Source organism: Meleagris gallopavo, chromosome 8 (assembly GCF_000146605.3).
Source record: "Meleagris gallopavo isolate NT-WF06-2002-E0010 breed Aviagen turkey brand Nicholas breeding stock chromosome 8, Turkey_5.1, whole genome shotgun sequence".
Lineage (NCBI taxonomy): Eukaryota > Metazoa > Chordata > Aves > Galliformes > Phasianidae > Meleagris > Meleagris gallopavo.
In genome coordinates this window covers 10,627,874-10,647,676 of record NC_015018.2, presented here as the reverse complement: position 1 = coordinate 10,647,676, position 19,803 = coordinate 10,627,874, and the positions used below count along the sequence as shown (strand labels likewise).

General features: G+C 54.1%; 2 protein-coding genes across 6 annotated transcripts in view; one reads left to right on the top strand and one right to left on the bottom strand.

Moving 5' to 3' along the window:
* VSIR (V-set immunoregulatory receptor) lies at positions 1-6,652 on the bottom strand. Its single transcript, XM_010714301.3, has 7 exons — positions 6,385-6,652; positions 3,265-3,720; positions 2,600-2,647; positions 2,268-2,375; positions 1,842-1,869; positions 1,018-1,205; positions 1-909 (listed from the first exon to the last, which is right to left on the bottom strand). The coding sequence occupies exons 1-7, from the start codon at positions 6,449-6,451 to the stop codon at positions 872-874; spliced, it is 933 nt and encodes a 310-aa protein (XP_010712603.1). The 5' UTR covers positions 6,452-6,652; the 3' UTR covers positions 1-871.
* Positions 1-19,803, top strand: part of CDH23 (cadherin related 23) — a 131,356-nt gene that overhangs the window by 105,261 nt on the left and 6,292 nt on the right. For 3 of the 5 annotated variants that reach the window (XM_019617525.1, XM_010714300.2, XM_031554395.1), the window contains exons 38-56: positions 7,764-7,985; positions 8,076-8,195; positions 10,066-10,246; positions 11,270-11,403; positions 11,536-11,745; positions 12,058-12,165; positions 12,687-12,789; positions 13,605-13,730; positions 13,817-14,020; positions 14,228-14,686; positions 15,482-15,598; positions 15,909-16,133; positions 16,515-16,684; positions 16,833-16,970; positions 17,139-17,258; positions 17,606-17,783; positions 18,166-18,377; positions 19,044-19,238; positions 19,584-19,694. In XM_019617525.1, coding sequence (XP_019473070.1) covers positions 7,764-7,985; positions 8,076-8,195; positions 10,066-10,246; positions 11,270-11,403; positions 11,536-11,745; positions 12,058-12,165; positions 12,687-12,789; positions 13,605-13,730; positions 13,817-14,020; positions 14,228-14,686; positions 15,482-15,598; positions 15,909-16,133; positions 16,515-16,684; positions 16,833-16,970; positions 17,139-17,258; positions 17,606-17,783; positions 18,166-18,377; positions 19,044-19,238; positions 19,584-19,694 — 3,333 coding nt within the window. Of the gene's footprint in view, positions 1-7,763; positions 7,986-8,075; positions 8,196-10,065; positions 10,247-11,269; positions 11,404-11,535; positions 11,746-12,057; positions 12,166-12,686; positions 12,790-13,604; positions 13,731-13,816; positions 14,021-14,227; positions 14,687-15,144; positions 15,367-15,481; positions 15,599-15,908; positions 16,134-16,514; positions 16,685-16,832; positions 16,971-17,138; positions 17,259-17,605; positions 17,784-18,165; positions 18,378-19,043; positions 19,239-19,583; positions 19,695-19,803 lie in introns of those variants that run through there. The other 2 variants (XM_031554396.1, XM_019617533.2) reach the window with 2 other exon arrangements.

Sequence of the window (19,803 nt, the reverse complement as noted above, 5' to 3'; positions counted from 1 at the left end):
TAATCAGCACTGATACTAACACAAACAGAAAGATGAATCCTACTGCTCTGAAGCTGAGTACAGAATCACAGCACAAACAGCCCTCTGGCTGCAGGCCGTGCCAGCAGGCAGTGGGGCAGGAGGGCTGCAGCAGGAGTGAGCCTCTCCCCTTCCTGTTTTGCGAAGAAACCCTTTGTGTAAAGTTGGCCAGTGCCACTGTTTTGTCTCGCAGTGCTTCGAGTACTTTACCATATGCTTCTGGAAAGGATATGCCGTCCAAGTGAGCAGGATGGGTGAGCACCACACAGGTGGAGCCCCTGACAATAAGTTAAGTGCTGGGGAAGGCTGGCAGGAGGAGCCGGAGATGCAGCTCCTGGGGCCCAGAGATGCTCTTCCTTTCATCCTCTGGGATTGAGGCACAAGGCGAGATCCACAATCAATGAAATGTCAATAGCATACATCCTCGTACAGGCTGTGCACAATCATTCCTCTCCGTGCTCTTTGCCATGAAAATAGGCAGTAAAACCCAAAGCCCAAGCAAGAGAGGTCATTGGGACAGGAGAAACGGGCTTGACTTGATTTTTTTAAGGCACTTTGCTGTTGCTTGATTGTATTGGCATCCTCCCTTTCTCTATTGTCCAGTGCATAATGACAACCGAGATCAGGCTCTTTCCATTGTCCTCTCTGTGTGTTCCTCCTTGTAATGTGAGGGAAAACCAGCAGCTGCTGTCCGGGCATTGGGGAGAGGAAGGTGTGGAGGTCTTTATTCAATTTATTTTTAATTTTCCTGCTGGGGGTGGCTGGGTGGGAGTTGCTGCCTGCTCTGGCCGCATCCCCTTCCTGCACAACCACGACACAGTACCTTCCTCCGTTGCGTTGGCCATGGGATTCTTCAGGCTTTCAAGGAATTTGGTGAATCAGGAACAGGGTCTGGAAAAGGGGGCAGGCAGCAGGTGTTAATGCACCAAGCATTCAGCAGGGCAGTCATCCATGCGTTCCCACAGCAGCCGCAAACAAAGTAGATGTGAAGATACTCACCCAGAGTGGGGAAGAAGCACTCCCCAGGGCCTGGTGGGGACAGCGGGGTGCTGGGCTCAGACAGCAGGTGCCGGCCGGACTCAGAGAGCTGCCGCCCGCCCAGGTAGGAGAGCTGGGGCCGGGGCCGCTGCTCAGCACTGCCCGCAGGGAGCGCCTCAAAGACAGGGTTCTCGATGCCCTGGGCACTGCTGCAGGAGAAGAGAGGGAGTGAGGGATGCTACAGGGTCTCCTTATTGCAAAGCCTTCCAGCACGTTGCTTTGTGCAATGACAATGTGCATCTCTTTGAACTGAGGATGCTCTGTGTGGGGAGTGCGCAGAGCACAGAGGCGCAGCTGTGCAGAGAGGGGCCAGAGGATACAGACACTCATTTTATTGCCCTCCTGCAAGGCCTGGCAGGGTGCAGCTGATGGCTCCCTGTGCGAGCATTGCATGACTAAAATCCCCCCAGCCCTGCCTTAAGGCTGACAGCCAGCTCTGATGCTCTGACTGGGGGGCTGCTGTTCCTTGTTAGTGTGGAAGCATCTGGCTGTGTGGGATGATGGAGCCACTACGAGCCTACTTTTGCTGAAAAGTTTCATTCTCATCTCTTCCCTTCTCTGAAAGATGCCCTTTTCGTAAATCTGGGAGGAAGCTGAGGTTTCACTGCATTGGCAGCATTCTGCCACAGGTGATCTGCATTTGTATTTCAGGGTCCTGTTTCACACTGGTGGCTCCGGGCACGGGAAGTGACAGAGTGGATTTGACCTCAGCTGCACCCCAATGGGAGGCTGAGCAGGACAGGGTGGTTTTGGGGTGCTGGGGATTTGGGGAAGCACATGCTTACCTCTCCATTCGAACCAGCTCATGAGCACCTGCCAAAGGCAAAACAGCATCAGCGTCATCTGCCTGCACTCAGCATCACACCCATCCTGTTGCAGCCCCCTGCCCAAGTGTTCCAGCAACACCTCTACCCCCAGCATTAAGCGCTGGGGCTTTGCCTCCTCCTTGCACACCCTTCCCTGGGTGTGCATTTTGCAATATTGCGGGTTGGCTGTGCTCATTTTGTCACGGCTGGGGATGGATGTCGAAAGCATGGTTCCTGTCCTCATGCTGGCATCGCTCCCACCGCTTCTGCAAAAACCACTTCCCCAAGGGCTTCTATTGGAGCCCTATCACTGCCCAATGGCTTAGTGAGCAAAACTACGTGGCCGGTGGTGTCCCAGAATGGATCCCCCTGGTCCCTGGATGGGGAGCATCCAGAGGTACGTACGTCTGTGGCTGACCGCTTGCCGCTGCTTGTAAATCAGGAGCAAGATGAGGGGCAGGCAGAGGATGCCCACGATGCAGGCGGCCGTTGCCAGCGCGGCAGCCGTGATATCTGCAATAGCAGAGCACAAGAGTAAGAGTTGGATCTCAAACCAGGTTTAACAAAATGGATTTATCAACCAGCGAGATGGACAGACAGTGACAGCGCGGCTGCACCAGCTCTGAGGGTGTACCTGAGCTGCCGTGTACCTGGAGCGAGCACCCAGCCCTCAGGCAGCATGTGAGCTGGGAGAGCATGCACTGCATAGGGAAGAGGTGTTCTCTTTCTTCATTTACCTTTGCTGGTAGCAGTGTGAAAGGTGCAGTTCTGAATTGCTCCTCTGCCTGTGGAGGAGAAGACCAAAGTACATGAGACCTCAGGAACTAGTTCAAATAGCACCTACCAGCTTCCCTTTCCCAATGAGAAAATCAGATAAATGGAATCACAGAATCATTCAGGTTGGAAAAGCCTTCTCAGCTTGCTCAGCCCATCCCCACCTGCCCATCACCCACATCCCTCAGAGACACATCTCCATGGCTCTGCAACACCTCCAGGACAGTCACTCCCCCACCTCCCTGAGCAGCTGTGCCACTGCATCACCACTCCTTCAGAGCAGTGGCATCATGGGATCCAGCCCCACGCCAGGAGCCAGCCCTTCCCAAAAGCCAGACCAGAGCCAGAACAGTGTCAGGGGCTCCTTTGCCTGGCCCCGCAGCCTCTTATACTAAGATTTGTTTTCCTTTTCTCCTGCAAAAGGTCAAAGAAGATCACTGAAACTATGTAACACGCTTCTAATTGTGTTTTCCAGCCCCCACTGATATTTTTTTTTTCTTTTTTTTCCAATTCGGTTGTTCCTATGCTCCCTGTCCCTCCTTCAACCCTTTGACATCTGCTGCTCTCCAGCTCCCATACCCCAGTGCACCCCACCTGGGGCATCCCATGCCTCTGCATCCCTGCTCACCCCTCTGGATCTGGAGCTCCACGAAGCCGTGAGCTACACGCAGGGTATGGACCTTCCCGTGCTCCCGCCGTGTCTCCATGGCGTAGCAGCAGTAATTCCCACTGTCCTGCAGCGTCAGGTTCATCACCACAATGTGGAAAGCCCCATGGTGGTCAGGGACGAACTCCACGCCACGGTGACCACCCGGTGATCCATGGGAGAACCTCGCGGTGCTGTTGGCAGCAGTGCCGTGGTGCCGGCCGGAATCGTGGTGCAGCTCCTTCTCAGTCAGGTTGCGAATGTGTCGCTTCTCAGAGCAGCTCTGGTCACCATTGTTGCTGAAGTACCAGGTTTTGAAGATCAGGTCGTGGTGGTCGGCAAGCGGTCCACTCACTTGGCAGCTCAGGGTGACGTTCTGGCCCTCGGGACAGATGCAGAGCGTGTATGGGGCTGTCACCAGGAACGCTGCTGTCCCTCCTGCCAGCAGGAGAACAAGGACACCGTGAGGATGCAAGGGGCATCACCCACAGGGACCCGAGTGTGGGCATCTGCTATGGCATGGTGATGGCCAGGAGTCTTTCTCTCCTATGGTACGAGACTTGAGGCTGAGAAGGTGCTGAATATCCTAAAAGGGGGGGAGATGGGAAACAGAACCTGCCCTTCTTCTGTAGGTCCAAACATACTTGAAAGTAAGCACTGAGCATCTCCTAACAGCAGCAGGTGGCCTGAAGGTTGTGGGGAGCACAGTGTGGGGCTGTGGGTGGGGGTCTGGGCGAAGGGGCAGGGGAGCCCTGCAAAGGGTGCAAAGGGAGCTGGAGAGGAAGAGGGGGAGGGGATATGGCTGGCAAATGAGGAAATACGAGTATCTTGGTTTGGTTGCATCGCACTCTGCTGCTCCTGTTTCCCCATAGCTTGTGTCGACAGCTGGTTAATAGAGGGAAAAGAAAAAAATAGGAGAAAAAAAAAGGAGAAGAAAAACAAAAAAAAAAAAAGAGAAAAGACACAGGAGGAGGCCATGCCCCTGAGACGAGGTGGGGAGAGGGTCCCACCCTGCTTGTTTTTCAGTGCTGCAGAGCAGAAGGGGAACTGGCTGCTACTGCTGCAAGGAGCCTGAAACCAAAACTGCTCACAGAAATTCCTCCCCTGCTCAGCCAGGGGCATGTGAGGGGCTGGAGAGTTGCGCCTTGGTTTTTTTTGAGCTTCTCAGGGATGTTTAGAGAAGAGGGCATTAGGACAGCGTGCTCTTGCATCTCAATAACATCCTGTTGTTCCATCACTCTGCGCCGTTTCGCTTTGAGGTTTTTCACTTGCTATATCGAGCAGGCAGCAAGAAGCTGCGGGTGTGCCGAGTGTCCCGCAGGTCACCCTCCAGCTGAGACAGAGCTCCCATCACCTCCACCCCAACTGAGCACCTTCCACGATGCAGGGCTTCTACCATCACCATGCTGAGAGAGCGAAAGCGAAAATGCTCCATGTGCTGCTCCCACCCCACTTAAGCCATAGGCCCCACAGCAAGCCCCACACCCTGCCATCGGCACAAAGGCACCTCCAAGGAGGCTGTGCTACCTGCACCACGGGAAGTGCCCCATTCACAGCACGGCCCCAGGAGCCCGGAGAAGGGAAGCGGGGGCTCTATTGGAGGAAGTGTCTGCCACAGCCTTTGTTTTCCCAAAAAAAAGAGGGGCCGTCCCTCTCATCCCCACTGGCTCGGTTTGGGAGCCTGCGCCCTGGTTGTGTTATGCCCTGGTAGCAAAGGGAGTATCTGTGCACTGGGTTGCTTTGGAGGTCCATGCCCATCAAAAGTGGTCCAGGGATGCTGGGAGCAACTGGGATGGAAACTCAGTGCAAACTCATGGCAAAATGTTAAGTGAGAGCATTTGTACCAAGCAGCCTCATGCAGCCATGCCCTGAGGTTGTTGTTGCCATGCTGTCATTGTGCTTTGGAGCTCTCAGATGGCTGAGCACAGGGCTGCGCCTACCTTGGCACAAATCTTTGCAGCAAGGAGGAATAAGGAAAGAAAGAAAGAAAGAGGATGCAGGAAAAAAAGCTGTGTTATTGGCCCTTATCTCCCACGGAGCCAAATGGCTCTAGTACATGGGAGCTGGGGGGCAGTCCCTGGTATGTGGTGTCCATCTCAGGGACAGCATCAGGGAGTTGCTTTGACCTGCTGCCAATGCAAACCTGTGTGGCTTTGCCTTTTTGTTTTCTTTCCCAGAAAAACTCAAAGCAAAACTGCAGTGGTGGCACGTGGCAAACCACCAGTTTCTTTGCCTGCCCCCAGCTGCTGCGGGTCGCAGCTCAGCCCGAGCCCAGGGATGGGGCCACAGCACCAGGTTTCTGCTTGGGTTATGAGTTTGGAAATTGGGATTCTGCCTTCCCCATGGAGGAGAGGGGCTGATCTGAAGCATCATCCATGCTGCTGCCATTCTAAAACTATGTAGGAGCTGGATGTCTCCAAGAGTTCCACTTCTCCATCCAATCCAGCTAGCATTAGCTGGGCTATGGAAAGTTTTGGCGGCCGTGCTGTTGCAAGAAGCTCCATTCTTTTGGCAGTGGGCTAACACTGAGCATCCAAGGTTGTATAAAGAGGGCAGAAAGAAGCACCAAGAGCAGACAAACCTCTGCAAGCACAGCCCTGCCGGAGCTCCTTCCCCAGTTCCAGATGTGTTCTTTCTGGGGATGCGCCAGCAGAAATGTGTGCTGTCCTGACATAGAGGGAGAAGGCGAGCCCAGTACAGAGCTACTTGGCACATCCCTTTCGTGCATGCACAAATGCTGCACGGCGATTACAGCAGAGCAGAGCATCTGCACAGAGAGCAGCTCCAACACGCTGCCTCCGTGCATTGCCGACAGCGGGCTTTCCAGCCCGGCTGAGCTCGGGGTGCCGGCGGGGGGCTGCCTTCATGCTGCACGTGTCCCAACACAGTGAAGGAAGAAGGATGAAAAACAAACAGCTGGCGAGCAAAGGTTTACAACAGCCACTGCCCCATGGTCCCGTTTCCCCGTCGCTTGAAACTCCGCGTCTGGAGGCAACGCTTATCCCCTCTGCCCCAAAAACCCGAGGAAGTTAAGAACCCCCCAGTCTCACCCCGGTAGGGCAGCCCGCGCTACTGGAGAAGAGGAGAAGGAGCGTGGCTTACCGTGGGAGACGAGGAAGGAGAGCAGCCCCAGCAGCAGCCTCAGCGGCGCTCCTCGGGGGTCCTCCATCGCCGCGCAGCACCGGAGCGGAGCAGCGCAGCCCCGCCGCGCCCGCCTGAGCAGTGCACGCAGGAAATTTCGTTCGAGCCTGGGAGAGGAGAAGTGCGAGCACCCCCAGGAGGCCAGATGGGGCACGGAGCGGTGCCCAGTCCTGCCCGATTCGCTTCAGCAGAGCGCACACCTCGCTTGGAATTAGTTTCTCTGCCATGAGAGGGGTGGGCAGGTAGCCAACGGCTTGGCCGGGCTGATGCTGCAGAAGGGATGAGCAGGAGGGAGGAAAAAAGGGCAACTCAGGGAGAGCACATCCTCTCCAGAGCATCATCTGTGCACATCCTGAGCACCGCACTGCTTCAAGCATCTTGGTGAGGAGGGTGCGATGTGGTTGTGGTTTTACAGTAGATACTTCCATGAAGCTCTTATCAGAAATGTAACCCTTGTCTGGTAGGGAGGAAATTGTCACTGGGGGAAGGTATAGGCACAATGTTTGGAGGGTTTTTTTGTGACACTTGTGACCTCGGAGGGAACTGCACCCAGGCTGGCTGCAGTATGGGCAGATCTTGTGTGCAAGCCTCTGTACTGGAATCCATGTCCCATGTCCCATCCCAACGGGACAAGTGGAGGAGTTGGCATTGGTAGGGCAGACCCCAGCCATCCTGCTGCCCAGAAACATCTCATTTGCTCCTCATCCCCCTCCAAAAAAATTTTTCATCTGTCCCAAGACACTGCTGGAGGGGTCCTACCGCCAGCTGAGCCGTTAGGCATGGTGGCATGCTCTTGTCACCTCCCTACCCCCAGCTGTGTGTCCATGGGTGACATGACCAGAGGACAAGCTTGTCTGAGATGCTCATTTTTGTTCTTCCACTAAACCATAGCAGCAGCAGTTCTGGGTATTTTCCATCTCAGTAATTGTGACCAAGGTGTCCCCAGTGTCACAGTGAGAACGTGCTAAGACCTATTCACAGGCAGCAAGGCACAGTGGGGTTCAGTGTCTGGCTTTTCCTCTGCCACAGGCTTCTGCCTGAAGTTAGCAGCAATAGGAAAGAGCAAGAAAAAATGAGATGTTAATGAGATGTGTTGTGTTTGAAACAAGGTTGTGACTTAATATATGCATGCTTTAATTCTGTACCTAACTCCTAACCACTACTGGATGTTGCCTTGTGCTGGAGGTGTTCCTGCAGTCCCACATCACTTTGGTTTAGGGCAATGCTTCATGCATCCTGCTTGCAGCTCTCGGCGGGGCTAACCACACATTGCTCAATGACCCAAGCAGGTCAAGCTTTGCTCACCACGGGCCTTAACATGCTGCCCCCGTGTACCACAGGCCACCACCACGGTGTTCGTCACCATCCTGGACGAGAATGACAATGCTCCAGTGTTCCAGCAGCAGCTGTATGAGGTGACGTTGGATGAGGGCCCCGCCACTCTCAATGCCACACTTGTCACCGTGCAGGCCCTGGACCGGGACGAAGGGCCCAACGGCACGGTCACATATGCTATCACTGAAGGCAACATCTTGGGCACTTTCCACATCAACAGCACTACGGTCAGTCAGGATGTTAGGGTGCTGTCCACAGCTCAGCCGTACCGTCCTCCTGTATCCCTCACTCCCAGCTGCTGTCCCCTTGCCTTGCAGGGACAGATCCGCACTCTGAAGGAGCTGGACTACGAGATCAGCCACGGGCGCTATACCTTGGTGGTCACTGCCACTGACCAGTGCCCCATTGCCTCGCGCCGGCTGACGTCAACCACCACGGTAGGATTGCGACACTATAGTGTCTTTGGGGTCCAGGAGTTCTCCTCCATAGCATAAATGCTAAATGCCTGGAAAACTCCACATTCACATCCTGACAGCTAAATGCCTGAAACAATGGTACCTGGTGGGAAGGCAGGGCCAATCAAGCAGTGCACCTGAGTGACCAGAAGCGGTGGAGTCAGGATCCACCCCTTCCCAGACCTCATTTAAGGGTTGGCAGTGGAGGTGAGGGCATCTCTTGCTGGAGATCCCTGCCTACCTGAGGCCTTCCAAAGGTAAGCAGCTCTTTTCCTTCATTTCTGTGTCTGCTGCATTTGGGCTTGTTCTCCTTTGCTGTAGCCAAAGACTTTGCCACCCTGCTATTATCGTGGTACTTTCCATCTGACTGTAGCATTATATCCTCTCACGAGTGGTTTCACATCTCCTTCCTAGTGCTCACCAGACACTTTTCCCAGTTGGCCCAGTTGCTGTTTCATCATGGGGTTGCAAAACAGAGTGCTCAAGGTTGGGCTCAGCCACCATTATTCATCTGCTTTCCAAATTCCTGTTTCATTCCATGTAGGGAGGTTACTGAGAACATCTCATCCCTTTTTCTTGCAATGTCCCAAACTTTGCGTTCTGCTCCAAGATCAGTCAGGCTCTGCTCAGGGAAGGGAGGGTGGGCTAGCAGTTCCAAAGCACATGTTTTGCACAAATTGAACACACTGATTACTTCTGTGGATGAAATCAAAATGTGATTTTGACTTTTGTATGGTGTTGTCCATGTCCAAAGTGATTTTGGAGCCTGCTGGACAGGACAGGGGAGGCAGCAGCTCTTGGCATGCTGCAGGCAAAGGCAGAGCTTTCCCTTGACCACAGTGAGACATGAATCTGGAAGTTCTGTCAGCAACAAGAACCAGGGCTAGACAGGAGAGGAAACATCCTCCGCATGCCGCCCACATAGCTCTGCCAGTACATTTTGAAAGCAGAGCTTTTAGGAGAAGATTTAGTGATTATTTAGGATCACAAGTGATGGGAAATCCATCTCCCTGATAAGGCATGCCAGTATTTGTTTTCTCTGCTGCTAGGAAACGGAGCAGGCACTCAGATATAGTCTTTAAGGATTAGATTTAGCCAGCACCAAATGTCCATCTGACAAACCTTATGACCCTCAATCCAGGAGATCAAAAAGCATCTCCTGTTTAGCATCTTCTTCATAGCCATCCATAAAACCCATATGGCCAGCTAGAAGAGTTAGAGGAGCCTTTTCTAGTGCTCCATACGCTCAGCCTTTCACCAGCCACCAGAGACTCTCTCCTCAGACAGGCATTCTTTGCCATGCAAGTGCCCAGAAGGGCTTAATTCTCTCTGTGATATAGTGAAATACGGATATATAAACAAGTTTTGTGGAGGGTGACTCAGTTAAAAGGCCAAATGCCTGAAAGCACGATGGCTGTGCTCATACCACGCTCTACTGTGTCCCGAAACTGTTGATGCTTTTTTGAGACTGTAGGATCGCTGATGTCCAGCCAGCTAAATGTGTCATGGAAAGGGATGGTAAGCCAACTGCGTTGGTGTTGTTTTGTGTTTGAATAAGCATGCAATCTGCAAATTTTTTCTCATTTGCTCATCATGAGAGGTGAAGCCCTTGATTGTCCTGGAGGAAAAGTAGTGAGCAAGCCTTTCAGAGCACCAGAGAACAGCTGGCTGCAGAAAATAACTCTCTGTAAACTCATTTCTTTTGTGGACAAGCATGTTTCGCTCATGTTTTCAATCCAATTTGGGATTGTCAGGATGTGAATGTGGAGTTTTCCACCAGTAGCCCCATCCACCAATGGGCATAGGGCCAGTCCCCTCTCCCAGCCCTCTCACGCTCTTCCCTCTCCTGCAGGTGCTGGTGAATCTCAATGACATCAATGACAACTGTCCCACCTTCCCGCGGCCCTACGAGGGCCCCTTCGATGTGACAGAGGGACAGCCTGGCCCCCGCATCTGGACCTTCCTAGCCCACGATGGGGACTCGGGGCCCGGTGGACAGGTGGAGTACAGCATCATCGCCGGGGATCCTCTGGGTGAGTAGGGACGTGGGGTGCTAGCTCCTAAACTTCGTGCTAGAGGCAGTGGTACGGTCCCATCCCTCTTGCCCTGCTCTACAGGGGAACACGGGATTCAGCCCACGCTTATGGAAAAGATGGGCTCGCCTTCCTTTTTTGCTTTATTTTGTGGTTTTTTGAAGCAGAGTCTTGCCACCAGGCAGGGAGGGGGGGTGGGTGGAGGAGTTGCGGAGTGCAGGCGGAAGCCTTTCAGAAAAGCCATCCTCCCAGCTGGCTGCTTCTGCAAATTCTGCCTTTCGACACCAGGAAATCCTGTTTTGAGCAACAGGAAATTTAACCTGTTAGTGGCCAAGGATGGGGGCCTGGTCTTGTGCAAGCCCAGCTTGGGGGAGAGGGGATGGAGGGAGGAATCTGCTGAATGACAGATGCAACAAAATAAATAGCACAGAAAGAAAAACAGAGAAATGTAAGCATACAGCAGCATTGCAGGATGCATTGAGGTCTGAATGTCCCTGTAACTCATGGCAAAGCTGCAGCCCCAGAGCAGATGGCAGAGCAGCTGCGAGTGTCTCCGGCTGTGTGGCAGCTGAGGGGATGTAGCTACAGCTGTCACCACCCCCTCCACACCCCCCAGAGTGGCTGGTGATAGCAGCCAAGGCTTTCTGGAAGGCAGAGCCCAGTCCCATCTACCAGCTGACCCTGGCTGCAAAACATCTCCAGAACAACTGAGAAGTGGCTCCTTGGCTTTGGGTTCATCCATGCCATGCAGGCCCCCTGCCCAGTCACAAACAGGTGCTTGGAGGGCTTTTGGCATCTTCAGAAAGGACTGTCATTCAGTCCCCCTACCCAGCTCCTCCTCTCCTGGTGAGGATGTTGGGCCCTGGGGTAGACCCTGCTACCCTGTTCCCTGGCAGTGGGGCTGTCCCCAAGCCCACAAAGCACATCCCTCCCTGTGCCCAGAGCCAACCTCAGAACCAGGATGCGTGTTCCCTGTCCCCTTGGGTGGCACGGTGCAAGCCATGGCCCTGCCATCTCTGGCAGGGGAGTTTGTGATCTCCCCAGTGGAGGGGGAGCTGCGGGTGCGGAAGGATGCTGAGCTGGATCGTGAGAACATCCCCTTCTACAACCTCACTATCTCCGCCCGGGACCGGGGTGTGCCCCCACTCAGCTCCACGGTGAGTTCACAGGGACCCACAGTGACCAGCAGGCCACCATCTTGTGTCCCCAACTCCTTCCTGCAGGAAGGAGATGGGAGGAATAGACATAAGTGCTCTATTAGAGCCTGTACCTCTTCTCTGCCTCTGCAGATGCTGGTGGGTGTGCGTGTGTTGGACATCAATGACAATGATCCCGTGCTCCTCAACCTGCCAATGAACATCACCCTCAGTGAGCACGCCCCGGTCTCCAGCTTCGTCACACGCATCCTTGCCCGGGACGCAGACCAGGGCCCGAATGCCCTCCTTACCTTCGACATAACTGCTGGCAACAAAGAGAGCACCTTCTACATCAACAGCACCGTACGCCCCATTGAGGGGTTGGGCACCAGGGGTTGTAGGGTGGGCACAGCTCCCTCCTTTGCTCCCATGGGCTGTCTTGCACCCTGGGAAGGGTGTAGGGCTCCCCAGAGCTAAGGAAGGTGAAGATCTATGGGTCACAGGCGCTCTGGACACCAAAGTGGGGCTGTATAGAGATATGGGGCTCTAGTGGCTGGTGGGTCCCCAAGGACTTCATGGCACCTGCTCTGGACTATGCATCCATAGGATGCCTTCTCCAGCAGGTGAAGCCCACCTCATATCCCTTGTACCTATTTCCTCCTTTTTTCTCGGTAGACCGGCATCATCTACGTAAACCGCCCCTTGGACAGGGAGCGGGTGGCAGAGTACAGGCTGACCATCACAGTGAAGGACAACCCTGAGAACATCCGCAATGCCAGGCGGGTAATTACAGACACTGCCAGGCCTCCAGCAGTGCAGGAGGCAGGGCGAGGGAGAAGGGGCTCCTGCCATGACCAGCAAACAGGGAGCATTTCCAACAGTGTTCTCATCCTTTGAAAGCATCTGGGGGTCACAAGGAGGGGGGGCTGCATTACCCCACCAACAGAGAATGAGGCCAGTAGGTCTTAGAGCAAATCTTGACATTTTGTGTTGACTCCACACAACAGCAGTAGACATCACGAATAGAGGGCCAGATTTGGGCTGGGGAGCTGAACAACCACAGTGACATCTGTCTGGATGTCCCAAACACCACCCTTTGAGGGTGTGGGCTAAGAAGGAATCCCCGGCTCTGGGAGGGGTATCCCTGTAGACTCTCCTGGGTAATGTGGGGAACATGGCATCATGGTTGCACAGGGCTCCAGTTCTGGGGAACACAATTCTGTAGGAGAAGTGGGTAGTGATCTTGTTGAAAGAACCGTGCGGTCATCACCCTCTTGTCCCCATTTTCCTTCACAAACCTTTAGGATTTTGACCTGCTGGTCATTTCCATAGCGGATGAAAACGACAACCACCCTCTCTTCACCCAGAGCTCCTACCAGGCCGAGGTGATGGAGAACTCACCCCCGGGTAGGTCTGTCCTCACTCCTTGGGGGGCCGGGCAAGGGGAAGTTCCTCCTGACCACCATGGAGGAGGCACCACAGGCTGTGCTCCAATGGTGCCACCACGCAGGGTGAGGCCACAGGTCAGTGGGAAGGGGATGCTGAGTGTGAGGGGAGGTCAGCCTGCAGGAGACCACGGCTTTTGTCTATGCAGCAAGTGGAAACCCTTTCTGGCACAGGCAAGATGCAAGTTTGCAGTGAATCAGCCCTGTTTAGGAACTGCTCAACAGCAGAGAGCAACATCGTGGTCCAAATTCAGCCCCGTGGGCAGCCAATGGGTCTTATAGGAGACAGGGTGCCACCTCTCCATCACTAGCACCTGGAGCTGTCTTGCTTCGTGGGATGGAAATGAAACAGTCCAGCCTGTCCAGATGGACAGTTTTCAGACCAAGTGCTAAGAATGTTCCTCTTATTTTTATCTTTTTCTTCCTTTCTGCCTTTTAAATCACTCCCTGCACCAAGACATGTCTCTCACCTAGCTGCTAGCTGCTCCCAGGCAAAGGGTTTGGACACCCCCAGGAGCCCCCATCCCACAGCACATAGAAGCTGATCTGATGGATGTGTCTGTCTGTTTGCTTTTAGCAGGATATCCCGCTGCCATGTCTGGGCCCCACATGCCGGTCTGCAGGGCTGCAGCAGCCACCCCCTCACGCCCCGCAAGGCCTCGCTCTGTCACCTCCTCCATTCATTCATTGCTGTCTCTCATGCATCACCAGGGTGGGAAGAGGGTGGGGGACTCTGTGAGACCTGCCACCCTTTCTAACCTTTGTTGTCCCATCCAGGGACTCCAGTCACCATGCTCAATGGACCCATCCTAGCTTTGGACGGTGACCAGGGCAGTAATGCTATGGTGACCTACCAGCTCTTGGCAACATCCCTGGACCTCTTCATTATCAACAATAGGACAGGTGAGGTGATGTGACAGATCCCTGTCCCCAGCCCAGGGCCACCAGGAAGAAGTGGGCTCTGTCACCAGACTTTTCTGCTCCTCCAGGTGTTGTTTCAGTGAAGCCTGGTGGTGTGATAGACCGTGAAGCTTTGCCGGACCCACTGCTGGACTTCACGCTGGTGGCCCTTGACAGTGGGGGGCTGAACAGCACCGCTAGCCTCACAGTGAACGTCCTGGATGACAATGACAACCACCCTGTCTTCCAGCCAGTGTCCATCACAGCTCGGCTGAGGGAAAACAGCCCCCCAGGTGAGGGTGGACAGCAGGGACATAAGGGTGATCCAAAGGACTATGCGGAGCCAGCAACTGACTATAGAGCTTGACTGAGTTGGGACTGAAGGGGCAGTTTGGGAGCTGGGGCTGCCCACAGTGCTTGGTGGCATTTTCCTTGGGAATGAGGCTGATTCCTGCTGTCCTCCATCCCTTACCTTAGCGGGCTGCATTTCCCCTTTCTAGGCTTTTCCGTCCTCCAGGTGACAGCCACAGATGCAGACAGTGGCCTCAACAAGCAACTGGATTACAGGATCGAGGGCGGAGGCCAGGACAGGTTCCTGATTGATGCCACCACAGGGGTGATCCGTGTGGCCAACCTCAGCATTGACCGGGAGGAGCGGGATGCCTATCGGCTGACAGTGGTGGCCGTGGACCAGGGCACACCAGCTCTCTCAGGCACTGCCACCATCAGCATCCTCATTGATGATGTCAATGACTGCCGGCCCGAATTCATCAACCCCATCCAGACGGTCAGCGTGCCTGAGTCGGCCACCCCTGGAACCGTGGTGGCTGAGGTGACCGCCATTGATCGGGACCTCCATCCACGCCTGGAGTACTACCTGCTGGAGATTGTGGCTCGTGATGACACAGATGCATTGGTGTCCAACCAGCAGGAAGCATTCACGGTGGATTTTAGGACAGGTAGGAGAGCGGGAAGGGTGGTGCGGGCAGCATGGATCCCCCTTCTCTCTTCTTCTCTGCCTGGAGGTAGGTGTCCAAGGCGTAGGGCGATGATGCTCAACTCCTGCCTCCCTGCTCTGCTATTCCAGCTTATCTAACCCTTTTCTTTCCTTTTTCCAGCTCTTGGCTCACCAGGTTTGTCTCTGTGTCCACACCTGTTTCTCCCTCCATGCCATCCTTCCATCTCACCCATCATCATTGCAGGTGGCCAGGCAGGCAGGTGGTGGCTGCTCAGCCTTTGCAGACCGGATGCGGGCACCCTCACAGAAATGGGCTGGGATGCAGGGAATGGAGTAAGTGGTGCCAGACTCAAGGGCAGGAGTGCCAGGAGCCTTCCTCGAGGAGCATTTTGGGAGCATGGAGCTGATATGGGAAAGAAAAAATCACTTGAAGGAAAGGAGATGGGGAAAGACTATTAAAAGTGCCTTGATGTTGCATGAAGGTGGATGACAATCATGCAGTGATGCAGCAGAAGTTGCTCCCAAATCCCTCTTGTCTGCACAATCTTTGGTAGAGGAGAGGGAGACCCAGCTATCTGGGCCGAGTGGAGCAGTCAGGAAGGCAGGAGATGGACGATACAGAGAGTGAAGTCATCTCCTCACATAGTTATCAAGTGCTTTCCCTGCTCAGCCATTGGAGAGGTAAACGTGTGAACACACAGGAGGAAGCAACAGTTGACTGGTGCCCATCAGTCTGCCTAGGGTCCTCAACAAAGTACAGGTACAGCCTCTAACCCAAACCTCTTGGGATTTCCAGGAGCTGTGAAGATCAAAACCCCCCTCAACCGGGAACTTGTGGCCACCTACGAGGTCACCATATCCGTCCATGACAATGCCAGTGAAGTCATTGACCGCTCAGTCAGCGTGCCCAATGGTAAGCATGATCCCTTGCCATGGGGGTAACTAGGTGGCACAGGGGCACATGTTGCCTTTCCTAGGCACTAGTATGACCTCATGGCCCTTGGCCACCGTCCCAGGACCAGCCATACAGCTGGGCTTAGGGCTGAAGTAAGTCCCACAGCCAACTAGGGTCACAGCTGAAGATAGCCATTTCTCTTGATGATCCAGTTCAGTTTAGTTGGCTTTCCTGGAGTTTCATGTTCTTTAGGACCATTCCATCCTTCTTTCCCTTCTCTTTCTCACTTCTCCTTTTCTCTCTCTTCTTTCCCCCATTTTGTCCCCAGCCAAACTGACAGTTAACGTCTTGGATGTCAATGACAACACGCCACGCTTCCGTCCATTCGGGGTCACCTATTTCACCGAGCGGATCCTGGAGGGAGCCACACAAGGCACCACACTCATCTCCATCTCAGCAGTGGACCCAGACAAAGGGGCCAATGGGCAGATCACCTATGAGCTGCTGGACCTGTCCCCAGAAGGCTATGCCTGCCTCGAAGATCAGTCGGCAGGTTGGTGGTCTGGGAAGGTGTGCATCCCACAACCCTGTGAAAAAAGCAGGGAAGAGGTGGAGTCTCTGAAGCCCCTTGACACAGCCCAACCCTAAAAGAAACAAGCTGTAGTAATTCTATGAGAAATTTGGCTAGGATTTGGCAACTGAGGATAAATCTAACCAAGTAGATAGGGAGCTCTGTAGAAGTGCTGTCTGATTTCTGGCTCACTATGGTAGCTAGCCCATAGAAAGGTTTCTTTAATTAATTTCTCTCCTGACTCATAGCAGAAGAGATTCCTTTATTCCATCATCGCTACCGAGCCATGTTCTGTGTGCAGAAAAGGCTGTCAGGAGGGGACCTGGGGGCAGGTTTCTCATTTCAGGGTCTGCCATCCTCTAGGGAAGGTCGTGGCCAACAGGACAGTGGACTACGAGGAGGTGCAGTGGCTGAACTTCACTGTCCGAGCTTCCGACAACGGCTCTCCCCGCAGATCCGCCGAGATCCCTGTGTACCTCCAGATAGTGGACGTCAATGACAACAACCCCATCTTCAGCCAGCCGTCCTACCAGGTGAGCTGGGTCCAAATCTGTGCAGAGCTGGGAAGCGGTGTATTCACCTGAGTATTGCCTTGGTGGATTAGTTAGTCATTAACAGTCTTTTCTTACAAAAATGGCAAACAATGCAGCAACAAGCCCTCCCTGCTCCTTTTGCTTGCAGAAAGCTGTCTTTGAGGACGTGCCACTGGGTACAGTCATCCTGAGGGTCAAGGCCACGGATGCAGATTCTGGGCGCTTTGCTCTCATCCAGTACAGCCTACAGGATGGAGAGGGCAAGTTTGGGATAAATCCCGACACGGTAAGGAGCCACTTAAAACTAGAACAGAGGGGAAAAAGAGCAGGCAGGTTGAGATGATCCCATCCCATGGCCCCAAGGTCAACCTTGCTCCTGCACCTCACTGTCTGCCCCTTGTCGAGTACCATCTCTGCCAGATAAGACACTCCTGAAGGTCTCTGTGTGCTGCAGGGTGACATCTATATCCTGTCAGCCCTGGACCGGGAGAAGAAGGACCACTACACACTGACAGCTGTGGCCAGGGACAACCCTGGGGACATCTCGAGTAACCGTCGGGAGAACTCTGTGCAGGTAGGTCACCACCAGCTCTAGGGAGGAATGAGCCTGAAGGAAGAGCAGAGGATCCCAGGACATGGGGCTGAGGGATTAACAGTGCAGGGGGACTTTGCACTACGGGCACCAAGCATCCATGGGAGTGGATGGGGCAGGAGGGGCAGGGGAGGTGGATGCTATTGTCTGCAAGTGCTCCATCCGGTCACGGAGTGAATGGGTGCCCTGGCTGTGTTTGTCTCCATTGCTGGGGACAGAAATTAGGCCAGTAGAGCGAGACAAATAACAGGAAGGGCACTGTGCTCCGGTAGCAGTCATGGCAGGGGTCTCCATCCTCATGTGACCCAGTGGGCTGGGCTTTGTCGAAGGTGCTGATCACCGTCCTGGACATCAATGACTTCAGACCGCAGTTTAGCAAGAGCCAGTTCAGCACCAGCGTCTACGAGAATGAGCCAGCGGGTACATCAGTGATCACCATGACCGCAACAGACCTGGATGAGGGGGACAACGGTGTGGTGACCTATAGCATTGAGGGTCCCGGAGCAGGTAGGTGCCACAGGAGGCTGGCTTCTCGCTGTGGATGGGGGACATACAGGGTTATGGTGAGGAGCTGTAGGGGCCAATAAGGGTTAAGGTTTTGCAGGTGGATAGAGACGGTGCCTGAAATCCAGTAATCCCTGAGCAGCACTGAAACACAGCAGGGTGGCCTGGGGATGGGACCTTTGATTTGCTGCGCAGGTATGAGAATTCAGCAGCAGCCAGGTGGCACCCTAGGCTCAGACAGACAGCTCTGCTCCATCACCCTGTCATAGGGATTTTCCTCTAGCAAGGGGTGCTTTATCTAGTGGACAGATTTCTAAAGTATACCACTCACTGTTTATTTAGTGTCAAGTGTCCTGAACCTGAGGTGTGTTTTGCTTGTCCCCAGAGGCCTTCAAAATCAATAAAGACTCTGGGCTTATCACATCCCGGCGGCGCTTGCAGTCCTATGAGAGATTCAACCTGACTGTGGTGGCCACAGACAAAGGTCGTCCCCCACTCTGGGGGACCACGATGCTTCACATCGAGGTCATTGACATCAACGACAACCGCCCTGTCTTCGTCCGCCCACCCAACGGCACCATTCTACACATCAAGGAGGTACATCTGGGGCTTGAGGGGTGGAAGATAGGCAGAGAGAGGTGGCACACCATGGCACACAGTCTTGCTGGTGGCCAAAAACACTCTCCATGCCCACCAGTGATTATAGAAGACCTTGGCTTAACACACAGCAAGAAGTTGGGTTGGCACTTGCTTTTGGTGAAGTCTGGAAGGGTTTCCTGGGATGAGGAGGTCATCTCTGGATATTAGACCAGCCTCTGAGCAGAATTGGTCCCCAGAGGGACTCTTGGGGAACAGAAACCATGGCAGTGTACAAAATAGGGAAATAGCCAGTCACTGCATGCTGAACATGCTATAAACATGGGCCAAAAGGCTGACATTTAAGATGTTTCTTCTTTCTGAGAAGCCAGGTTTGGCTCCAACCAGTACTCAGAATTGCAGCAATTCCGTAAAAAATCAGAATTCCTCATTTCCCCTTTGAAGCTGTCAGCGTGGGCTGCACAGCTCCAGCACTGGAGTCAGGAGCAGCTGGGATGGTGACCCCTAGGATACATGAGCAGTGCATTGCAGGCGGTGCCATGGGTGTGGCCAACCCCAGGCTGTGTTTTGGACAGCATGAGCCAGTACGGTGGGGTTTAGAGGGGCTGATGGAGCAGGGGGTTGGCTTGCAGTTTGGGGGCTGAGGTCCTGTCCATGTGCTAACAGGAGATCCCTCTGCGCTCCAACGTCTACGAGGTCTATGCCACAGACAAGGATGAGGGCCTCAATGGGGCAGTACTGTACAGCCTCCTGAAAACCGGGGCGGGGAACAAGGACTGGGAGTATTTCAGCATCGATGCTGTCAGTGGGCTGATCCAGACGGCCATGCGGTTGGACCGGGAGAAGCAAGCGGTGTACAATGTGAGTGAGGTGATAACACACGCGGACTGGTCCATAGGACGGGCTGGTAGGGTGCAGGCCATGACCAGGGATGGTCACATCTGCCCCTGTAGTGAAAATTTCCCACCACCACCTTAGCAGGAATCAGATGGTTATCAAATGATATCAGAGGATGCAAGAGGGATGTGGTATAGACAAGGGGTGGCCACCAGAAAGTTGTGTCCTGAGGACATGGTGGTGGTGGGCCATCTCCTTCTTCCCTGTTAAATTCCCTCTGCCATCCAGCCACCCCTCTGCCACTGCCTTGGCAATGTCCCTTCACTCTGCTTGCCTTTGCCCAGAACAGCTCTTTATTTTTCTCCCTAGCTGATCATTGTGGCCTCTGACCAGGGCCAGCCAGCCTATGAGACGATGCAGCCCCTCCAGGTTGCGCTCGATGACATCGATGACAATGAGCCTATCTTCCTCAGACCACCTGTAAGGCATCAAGAAGGGCACAGAGGGTGCTGGGATGGCGCTGCATGTGATGGAGCATGCGCTGCTGGGAAGCACAATGGAGTCTGGACAATTCTAGCCTTGAAAATTT